An 11,170-nucleotide genomic window follows, 5' to 3' on the forward strand; every position below is an offset into this window, starting at 1 on the left:
AGCTTTCTTATATATTTAACTAGTGAAATATGCATATCTTTTGAGATTTTAAGTTTGAATAATTTTCTTATTTTTTATATGTAACATTAAAAAAATTGATTTTTTGTATAATTTTTATCTATAATAGCCAAAATATATTTAAACGTCAAATATTGGTATAGTTGTATAATAGTCATTCACTATAAAACAAGAATATTATAGAGAGGGTTGATTGTACTAGTTGTGTTGGTTTATACATCTTAAATAATTTGTATGAAGTATCACTTTCAAATGTGAATTTGAGTTTGAATTTTCATTCCAATTTATTTTTTCGTTTTACTTTTCAAGGGATTTTTTTTTGGACTTAGAATATTTCAAGTAGGAATTACTCTTGAAAAGTAAAATGAAAAATAAAATAAAATTGGAATGGAGTATTTGGCTGAAATTTAGCCATTCACTTCTCAACGTACAATCTCTCTCTCTCTCTCTCTCTCTCTCTCTCTCTCTCTCAAGATCCAACTTCCTCGTTTGTTGAGTCCTTATCCTATTTTTTCATTCTTTTCCTAATAAAAAATATTAACTGTTTTCTTATTTCTTTTCTTTTGTAAATAATAAAAATAGGTAAATTTTATTCTTCTTAATAACGTTTTATCAATTAAAATACAAAAAACCATTTGCTTTTTTAAACTAAAATAGTACTCGTATAGTTTCATGTAAACGGATCATAGTAACTCCAGCATTATGTTTCATTTAAGTGAGAATAAATTACTTTTCTTAATAAAATAGGAATATTTTTTCTTTGTTAATCTTTTCCGAATTGAAGTAGGATAAGCATTTAATTATAAAACCCTTGATTTTAAAGTTAAAAACGAAAAAAGGTCAATAGTAAATCAGTAACTCAATTGAGGAATTACGGAGCTGTTATTTTGAGGTAATTTTTTGTTATTCTTTTCTTCAGTTTTGGGCTTTCTTGTTATGTAATGTACATCACGTAGCATGTTAGTGGAAAAACCTGAAACCCATGAAGATATAATAATAATAATATATAAGTATTATATATATAAAAAGTAAAAGCAAAATTTTTATGTCTTTTGGGGGCTTTTTGTTTTATTCACAATCATCATTGTTGTTTACCAAACTATAAATCTTTTCTAATTTAATTCAATTTGTCGTGTTTTCTCTATTCTTTTTTTCTTTTTTTGGGTAATTTTTTAACTCATCATTTAATTTACCCAGTTTAGCAAGATTTGATTTTTACCCATTGATTTTATCTCTCTATTAAAGGAAAGTAAAAAAGATTGATCTTTTTTTATCTTTTTGGAATTTAATTTGGTGAAATTTTGAGGGTTGAATAGTTCCTTGTAATTCTATCAGTATTGTAAAGTTTTGCTTACGTGAATCATTGATCACAGGGGAAGGTTAAATTTGGTATACAATTGCTTCTCTGTTTTATTTTTTATTTTATTTTTTGGTCTGTATATTTCTTGTTTTAGTTTTCAGTTTTTGCTGTTTGTGAATGTTCATGCATATTTTCAAGAATTCTGTTATAATGGATTGTGACTGAAATTATTGTCTATGCAGGCGTGATAAATTTTGGGTTGAATGGTATATTTGTTAAGTCAGTGATTAGAGTTTCAGTTTAGCTCAACTTCTCCATGATCTTGGAGGTAAAAAGCTTCAATCTTTTGTCTTGAATCTGTCATTGTCTAATGAAGAATTCTATTTTTGATTATTAATGTTTGCTTATTGTTCTCCAGTTTATATTGCATTGTAGCATTTGTGATTCAGAAGGGAATTTCCACAGAGAAGGGTTTTTTTTTGGGGTGGTGGGGGGTGGGTGGTGGGGGTTGGAGGGGTTGGGGGTGGAGGGAGAGAGACGGAGATGAGGAGAATAGTTTTCCTTTGAACAATTCCAGATATCATGAGCATGGTTTCCATTTGGCTAATTTTTGCTTCTGTTGCGAAAATTGTACTTTGATGCATTTTATGTCGTTTTAATGGAATGGTTTTGCTTAAAATTATGATTTGTAGCATCAACAATCCCGATTAGGGGAACTTGAAATTATTCGTTTTAATGGAGCGGTTTTGCTTTTATTTCCTGGGGGGTGGGGTGGGGGGGGATCGAGATTAGCTTAGTCTGAATACATTTATGAATCTTGGTAGGCGCAGGAGCTGTAATTATTGCAGTAACTGCAAAATGGTAGCACTAAAGATTTGTATGATTGATATTGAGGGCATAGAGAAGGCTTAGAAGTTCCACTCTATAAGCCCATTCTTCCATTGGAATCACTAGACATCATAGCTCCAGAATTGCAGATCGTGTGCTTAATATAACTGAATCTGATGAAAATAGGCTGCCTTTTTAGTGTGTATTTCATTCATTTATGTTGTAATGTTCTTTGCTAAATATTATCTTCCTCTACTGATATTAAATAGGCTATATACCTGCTTGGAACGTATTCGGCAAATCTGCCCTCGTTCCTGCCAATTTAGAGTGTGTTGTGAATCGAAGTAAAAATGTAGCTTTAGTCTCTTTAGTTTTTGGAACTATCTCCAGTTATCTTTTTTAAAATAATTCCTGCCACAAAATGTCGATAGATTGCTGAAGTCCTTTATTGGCTATTAAATTAGTGCAGAATTCTGATTTAATCGGGGTCTAGTTGTATCGAGGAAGATCACCATTACATTTTGAAAATACATGGTCACCACATTGATGTAAAGGGTAAAACCATATCGCATTGTTTGAAATTTTTTAGGATCTTGAATTACTAGCGTTCACCCCAGGCTTACATTTTGAGAGCCTTTGGCTAGTAAGGGAAATGTAAATAATGGTTCATGCATTGAATAGAGTTTGTTTTCTGTTCCACTACCCGTCTATTTAAGTCAGCGGTAATCTTTGGAGGATTCTCTTCAAATGGTCATTTATATCAATTTGCCTTCCGTTCTTTCTTACATTGTCGTTTTGATGCGTTGGCAGTTGAAAATTCATATCTGTAATCAATACGGATTTCTGCAATCCAGAATCTGAAGATATAACTTCACGGAAAAGTCTATATAACTGAAGAGAGAAGAGCACCAGTTCATTAAGCATCGTTCCATTTTTAGATCTCTGACAAGGTGAAGGTTATATATTATCCTTCAAGCATAAAATTAGGGGTATATGTGCTCCAGGGCGCAATCTGAAAAAAAGAGCATGAAGGTTTGAAGCTTGGCTTTTGATTTGTAACTTGTTTATGTATTTTAATTGATTTTGAAGTCTTAATTTCTTTCCCATATCTATCTTGTTCTCCGATATGTTATGTGGCCTTTACCTTATATGCTCAGTTTAGATCTGTACTTCTGTGACTTGTTCTCCGATATGTTATGTGGCCTTTACCTTATATGTTCAGTTTAGATCTGTACTTCTGTGAGATTTTTAAAGAAACACAAAAGGAAACAAAGAAGAATCGGATGTTTAGAGGGCTAAAGAAGCTGCTCCTTTTAATATTAACAAAATCAAAGTCTGTAGATATGTCTTCGTGACAGTAACGTTTTTATGAAATCAAATGGAGTACCCTGTTTTTTCAGATAAAATAAACATTTTCACATGTAAGATAGGCCTACACTCTTCGTCAGATCATCATCTGGATTTCTTCTAAAACTTTTAAGTACTTTGTCATATCATTCAATGACCAAATGCATGGCTGGTTGTCTTCTGCTTTTACTACTTCCTAACTTTATTTGGTTAAGACTTTTTAGCAAGATCCAAATTTTGATGCTCATCGCTCTGCTGAATTTTCCTTTAGCAAGGAAAGGGAGAAGTGACATTTGCGCATCATACAACTGCTGATATTCCATTCAAATTGATCCTTATATCTGAAAGAGTTAGATCTGTTGAGTACTTTTCACGATTCCTCTCTTCTTTCTTGGTTGATCAGATTGTCTTGAGTGAAGACAATGCTGATAAAATAATGATGCTTTCTGGTTCTTTTGATCCCTCTTCTGACGAGGGTGGAATGTAGGATAAGGAAAAAAAGACGGATAAATGGATAATTACACATCACCGTTATCTTATGGCTTTTTTATGCTGGGTGTCTGACTCATAAAATGTACACTGTCATATCCAGTATTTGTTCTCTTGCACTCAAGAGATTACTGATCTGACCGCTAGTTGATCAGTTTTTGCAAACTAAACAAATTTTGAACAATTTAATCTTGAATGCTTTTTGACTAAAAGAACTTTCTTAAGTAGAAATCACATTCAATTATGTAGAAAAAACAATTTGAAGACTAAATTCTTTCATCTGATTGAGATTTAACTCTATTCTCTTCCCCTGCAGGAACATCCTTCTAGACAGGCTCCAAAAGGTGAAAATAATATTGAGAGTTCAGGCAGCCCTCGTAGTCGGAAGGTAAAAAGGAAAAATCTATAACTCCTTTTCGATTTGGTGTTCATCATCGCATATCTTGCAGAAATATGATTAATCATGTACTGTGTCTAAAATTGTGCCGATTCTCCATGTTTGATGTCGTAGAATGCCTAGTCATGCATGTGTTCTAATTTATAGACATTGGTGGATGTTGCTAATGAGCATTGACAGGAAGGTGTGGAGGTCGAGGATTAGGGTAGTAAGTTAGGCAGTCTAGATTATTCATACCGGTAGTATTAGTTCATACTCTCACATTCTGTTGGTATTAGGTTTCTATGACTACCTGACGTTTTTTGCATTTCGATCATCTTATTATCTTGTTGTTATTTATGCTGCTTTTACATGGCTTCTCGGTATTGTCCCGTCTTGTTTTTCTTATTATTCATGTGGTGCTTTTGCTTTCCCGGCAAAGGGTCTATTGAAAACAACCACTCTACCTCCGCAAGGTAGGGGTAAGTGTGCGTACATACTACCCTCCCCACTATGTGGGATTATGCTGGGTATGTTGTTGTTGGTGGTGGTGGTGGATGTTGCTAATAAACTTGGATAATTAAAATCATTATCTTTTTAGTTTAATTTCTAACATCCATTTTGTTAAGCATGACCCCGTTGCTGTCTAATACATACCATGGCACTCATAGGACCTACCTTTTTCTCTCTGTACATAAATAGTTCTTTCTTGTTCTGGAACAGGTGTCAGCAAGATGGAATCCTGGCGAAGCTTGTAGGCCCATCTTACAGGATGCTCCTGTGTACTATCCAAATGATGAGGTAAACTTCATGTTCAAAAGTTATTATATTCCCTTTTGTGTGCTTAAAGCCATTGGTTAAGCTCATCCTGTGGTCAAATGATAGGAGTTCAAAGATCCACTTGGTTATATTGCAAGCATTCGCCCCTACGCGCAGCCATATGGCATATGCAGGATTGTACCACCTGCATCTTGGAGTCCACCCTGCCCACTTAGAGAGAAGAATGTGTGGGAATTTGCTAAGTTCTCGACTCGAATCCAGCAAGTTGATTTACTTCAGAATAGGGAGCCCATGAAAAAGAAAAAACAGAGAAAGAGGAAAAGACGATGGTACTCAAAGATGGGATCAACGAGGAGACAACCAAGAGCTCTAGGTTCTGAATCAAATACTCAATCGAACAATAGTGATGAGAAGTTCGGGTTTCAGTCAGGGTCTGACTTCACATTTGAGGAATTTGAGACGTTTTCCAAAGATTTTAAAGAGTTCTATTTTGGGATGACGGATCCTGAAGATGGAGCCTGTGATGAACCTAAACAGGACAAGGTATGGCAACCGTCCATTGAAGAAATTGAAGGTGAGTATTGGCGCATCATTGAGAAGCCAACAGATGAAGTTGAGGTAAGGGAATTTAGTTTGGTATTTACTTTGTATTATGAGATATCTATTATGTGCTCATCAGTTGAAGACTAAATTATTTACCTTCATCTGATGAGTAGGTGTACTATGGAGCTGATCTGGAAACTGGAGTATTCGGCAGTGGATTCCCCCAAGAATCTTTATCTCCAAATGCTCGTACTTTAAATCAGTATGCGACTTCTGGTTGGAACTTGAACAACTTACCGCGCCTGCCATGTTCTGTATTGTGCTTTGAGGAGTGCAATATCTCAGGAGTTTTGATCCCGTGGCTGTATATTGGAATGTGCTTCTCATCATTCTGTTGGGTATGTAATAAAGACTTGTTCAGTTAAGCTTTCAACTTAAACTTAATATATAGTTGACAAAGTGAACTCATTAAATAAAGCAAAGTTGGGTGCATTCATGAATTCTTCTCTTGTTTACCTGAATAGTATTGATCAATTTTCTTCAAGTATTAACTGTTACAGGCGTCAGTTAACATCTCGTGTCATAGGTCCCCCCCACCCCCCCAAAAAAAAAACTCCACACATTTCTCTTTCTTTCTTTTTTTTCATTACTATTCGATCAACTTATTTGCTTTATGTTGACTGAATACTTGCTTCCTTTTATCTAATTAAAGCACGTTGAGGACCACCATCTTTATTCTCTGAATTATATGCATTGGGGTGAGCCAAAGATTTGGTATGGAGTGCCAGGAACTCATGCTTCAGCCCTGGAGGATGCAATGAGAAAGCATTTGCCAGATCTGTTTGAAGAGCAACCTGATTTGCTTCACGAACTTGTAAGTACTCCAAACTAAATCTTGATCAAGCATTAGTCATCCTAGTTCTATAATACTCCACCGGCTAAGTCGAGCAGTGATGAGCTATGCAAGTTGCTCCTCTAGTTACAATGAGCTATGCAAGTCCCTTTTCCTTTTCATAAACCTCACCTAATTGCTAAGTTTACTCATCAACTTACAGATGTGAATATCGTAACAGAAATGTTTACTTGTCACTTGTGGAACATCTGAAATTCTATTCTTTCGCTTTTAATAAATTGTACAAATTGCCATCAAGATTCTTTTCTCTTGTTAATTCAGCTTCCCCTCAGCCCTCTAATCTTTTTCCAGTACATTGGCGCATTTCTTGGTAGTTTGAGTTTGGAATAAGTTGGGCTGACCCTCATATCAAATTCATCATTGATTTTTTCAGGTAACTCAGTTGTCTCCTTCAGTTTTGAAGTCAGAGGGTGTACCAGTGTACCGTGCTGTTCAGAACCCAGGGGAGTTTGTGCTCACATTCCCAAGAGCCTATCATTCTGGATTTAACTGTGGGTTCAACTGCGCGGAGGCCGTTAATCTGGCCCCTGTTGATTGGTTAGAGCATGGACTAACTGCAGTGGAGCTCTACAGCAAGCAACGTCGTAAAACTTCACTTTCACATGATAAGTTGCTTATAGGAGCAGCTAGTGAAGCTATCGAGGCATTGTGGGAGCTCTCTGCTCTTAAGAATCTAAACAGTAGAAACGTGAGATGGAAAAGTTTCTGTGGGAAGGATGGTATGCTGACTAAAGCTATTAAGGTAAATTTCTGAGTATGTCAAAACATATGGATGTGGATTTGAATACTTCTGTCTTTGTGATTTGACCCCATTCATTAGGTATCTTCACATATAAGGGATAATAGTACTTAGTATGACATAAACTCCCCTAAAGGTACTTTTAGTTTTAATTTGAAACTCCCCATTATCCAGTTACAATGAAATTCTATTTGAGTCCTTTATCAAAATGCAATTCTATTGGAGGTGAATTACAAAGATGGTTTTGTTGGTAAATCATAAAAAGTGGAGGTGCATTACAAAGATTCATATACTTAAAAGTGTACAAGAGGCAAAATGTTGCAAGTAATCTATCTTTTTTCCTACATGCAGAGAAGAATTGAGATGGAGAAGGAAAGACTGGAGCGACTTGTACCTCATGTCCGACTTCAAAATATGGATAGAGATTTTGGCTTGAAAGATGAGCAGGAATGCTTTTCTTGCTACTATGACTTACACCTCTCTGCAGTTGGTTGCAAGTGTTCCCCGGAGCAGTTTTCATGTCTTAAACATGCAAATCTTATGTGTTCCTGTAAACCAGAGGACAAAATTATCCTTGTTCGTTATAACATGGATGAATTGAACACATTGGTACAAGCATTGGAGGGGAAATTGGGTGCTATTGAACTATGGGCTTCCAAGGTTTCTGGTTTTCGTTCTTTAAGTAGGAGACAGCATAATTTTGTGAAGCTGGATTCAGAGGGAGATGGACTGGAAATGGATCCCTCGCTGAAAAATGAAGACTTACCAGGTTCGTTGAGAGAGCAAAAACAGTATTCGAAGAAGCAGTGCAGCTCGTTGCATAGCGAGACACATGCATTCTGGTCAGATCAGCAGAAGCATCTTTTATGTGCACCTGAGAACTTGTCAAAAGGTGCGAAAGAAGAAGCTCCTGCCACTAATGGATATCACTTTGATCTAGATTGCAACAGCTTGTCCAATGAGTGCGGAAAAAAAGCAAATGAGACCTCCACATCCATAGCTATACAAGAGATGAATGATGATTTAAAAGTACCTACAGAAAGAGATGGAGTTATTTTAGTCTGTGATTCTGGATCCTCAGTTTCTCTTGCTACAGAAAAATATCTCCATTTATTATCTGATGATGCAACCAACTCTTATGCTTCAAATCACAGTAGTGGCAAGAAGTTATTTGGCGTTGATCTTTCCATGTGCTCACTTCGTGTTCGTCAAAATGGAACACTTGACACTAATAAGGATTCCCCGAGCAGCAAAATGTCTGAACAAAAGCTCGCCTACCATGTCGACCCGCTAAATTTTGGGTCAATTGTTTCGGGAAGGCTGTGGTGCAATAAATTGGCGATATTCCCTAAAGGTTTGTTAAATATGATTTCGTACTAAGAAAATTTTTGCATTTGATGTGACATTTTCTTCAAATTTCAATGCCCTTATTGTATATTTCATTGTTGATGCTCCATAACAGGATTTAGAAGCCGTGTTAAGTTCTTTGATGTGCTCAATCCTGTGACAATTAGTAGCTATATATGTGAGATCTTGGATGGTGGGCTCCTTGGACCTCTATTCAAGGTAAGATGTTATTCAATACTCTGCTTACTGAATTATATAAGTTGAGAAAATATCGGATAGTAAGGACGAGTCTTCTGTTATGTTATTCTCTTTTGCATAGTTGTGAAGGAAATATGTGAGTTATTTTCATTATTTGCATAGTGTGTTTGGAAGGAAAATTTCTCGTTATTACCTTGTAAACGTAGGCATCTACTTTGAAGAAAGGTTACTCGGAAAAAGTTTTTGAGCATGCTATGGTTTTTTTTAATGCTTTAACACGGGAGTAAATAATTTGCTTATTCACTGCCATTGATACTTTACAATAAAATGTGTTAAATTCCAGTTTCGATCTATTTACTGGACTCTAATTATTGTCTACTTGATTTCAGGTTAGCTTAGAAGAGCATCCAGATGAGAGTTTTGTTTGTTCTTCAGCTCAAAAATGCTGGGAAATGGTTTTGCAGAGAGTCAATAAAGAAATCACAACAAAAAGAAATCTAGGAAAACAAGATCTTCCACCATTGCAACCTGAAGAAAGTATCGACGGGCACAAAATGTTTGGGTTACTCTGCCCACACATAGTTCAGGTATTACCTATTATGTTGCTATGTGCACGATATTGCTCATTCAAGTTTGTGACTAACTGGCGTTAGTTTGATCAACAAATAATCGACATGTGATTTTAGAAAAACAAGGAAAGAATTCATAGTTAAATTAGCACAGTAGAAATGAGCAGGATTAACACTACATTTCCCGACGAAAGGACAAGATGCTTCTATCTTGTGATCTTGTAGTTGGTTCATTAGTGGAATCACCTTATCTTTATCCACTTTAGGTTTAGATTCTTGCGCGCATTTCTTGTTTGAACCTAGCCCCAGTTCTTCGAGCTGAGAGGAATCTCTTGTAAAACCTAGAGTATAAAGTGATGGTACCGTATATCAATTCGAACATTTGCTTATAAACAATTTCTTCCTAGTAGAATCAAATTTCTTATTTCTGACTCTTTTAATAAATAAAGTTTTTTCCATCTTCTAACAACTTGCTTCCAAGTGAATTACTCCTACATTGTGCTAACATTGGTGTATACAGTCCATTGAAGCTCTTGATGAAAACCATCAATGCCTGGAGTACTGGAACAAGCAGCTAAAACTCAATGACGGGTGTGAAAATGTCAAAGGGTCTTCAGGTTTATGGAAGTCTGTTGACGTTCAGGAGCAGCCTCTCGTGTCAAGATATGCTGTGGTAAAAACAGGCCAGGGGTCGGGAGGCAAGTTGGCTGCGGATGAGCAGCAGCAGCAAGCTAATTCAGTAGGAAGTAGCGGAAATCATTCATCTGACAATGAGTTGCAGTTAGTACTTAGGAAACTTTTGAGTAAAGCTGATCCTGAAGAACTGAAAATAATGCACAAGATCTTGTGCAGCGGGTCAACTAGCCCCGAGTGGAGAGTAGCATTAGCAACATTGACTCAAGAGATCCAAAGGAACATGTAAATCCCTACAATTTTGGGATCTCTTTTTAGCTCAGTAGGGGTTATCGACAGCTTAATTCTTTCGAATATTAGCATAAGGAAGGGAGGAATGTGAGGATGAGTCGCGCATGAGATATGTTAGTTGAACTTGCTCATGTTATAGAAGTAAGTTTTTGCTTTTGAATAGGCCTGCAAAGAACTGCATTTAGCTTTCCTTTTATATAAGAAAAAAAAGCTTATACAAGTAAGTTTTTGCTTCTGAATAGGCCTGCAAAGAAGCTTTCCTTCTATATAAAGAAAAAAAAAGTTATATAGTTGGATTACCTGAGTCAAATCTTTTAATTTCCTGAAATAAGATCTTATGCTGTTAGAAATGTCTCATTTGTTTTGTTCAGCTGTAGTTTCGTACTAAAAGGTCCAATGTTGGTACTCAACAGAGTGAATGTTCCTAGCACAAACGGTGTCTAACTTAAGTGATAGAGTATTTTTTTCATTCTTATATTATGCCTGGCTCAAATAATCAACCAAATATTGCGTTAGAGAACCAAGGAAAAGAAGACTTTGAAATTTCTATATTAAAAGTATAATATTCTATCACCACACTCATTGACCAACTTGTCCTTTGGATTGATATTATTTCCAAAACATTTAAAAAGTATAACAACTCTAGAAAAAAGTTTCTCATTTTTTCAATTAAGTAGGAGTACTAAACTCTAACATAACTCACAAGAATCATATGAATAAGTTTCTATTAATCATAGGCCCAAAGATCTTAAGTAATTATATTTTGACAAAATTGATTATACGGTCGAATATATTATGG

General features: G+C 35.7%; 1 protein-coding gene across 3 annotated transcripts; it reads left to right on the forward strand.

Moving 5' to 3' along the window:
• The first annotated feature begins 442 nt into the window (after positions 1-442).
• LOC107828455 (lysine-specific demethylase JMJ18) lies at positions 443-10,665 on the forward strand. 3 transcript variants are annotated; one of them, XM_075250120.1, is made up of 13 exons: positions 443-910; positions 1,561-1,646; positions 2,957-3,178; positions 4,299-4,370; positions 5,082-5,159; positions 5,244-5,756; positions 5,855-6,079; positions 6,394-6,555; positions 6,968-7,336; positions 7,685-8,687; positions 8,796-8,899; positions 9,268-9,465; positions 9,968-10,665. In XM_075250120.1, exons 3-13 carry the CDS (start codon positions 3,140-3,142, stop codon positions 10,367-10,369), a joined length of 3,165 nt encoding a protein of 1,054 aa, XP_075106221.1. In that variant the 5' UTR covers positions 443-910; positions 1,561-1,646; positions 2,957-3,139; the 3' UTR covers positions 10,370-10,665. The 3 variants fall into 3 exon arrangements, with proteins under 3 accessions (XP_075106221.1, XP_075106222.1, XP_075106223.1); XM_075250121.1 differs by lacking the exon at positions 443-910 and adding an exon at positions 983-1,407; XM_075250122.1 differs by lacking the exon at positions 443-910 and adding an exon at positions 1,270-1,407 and having other exon boundaries at positions 2,957-3,096.
• The last annotated feature ends 505 nt before the right edge of the window (positions 10,666-11,170 follow it).

Source organism: Nicotiana tabacum, chromosome 3 (genome assembly GCF_000715075.1).
Source record: "Nicotiana tabacum cultivar K326 chromosome 3, ASM71507v2, whole genome shotgun sequence".
NCBI classification, from domain to species: Eukaryota; Viridiplantae; Streptophyta; class Magnoliopsida; order Solanales; family Solanaceae; genus Nicotiana; species Nicotiana tabacum.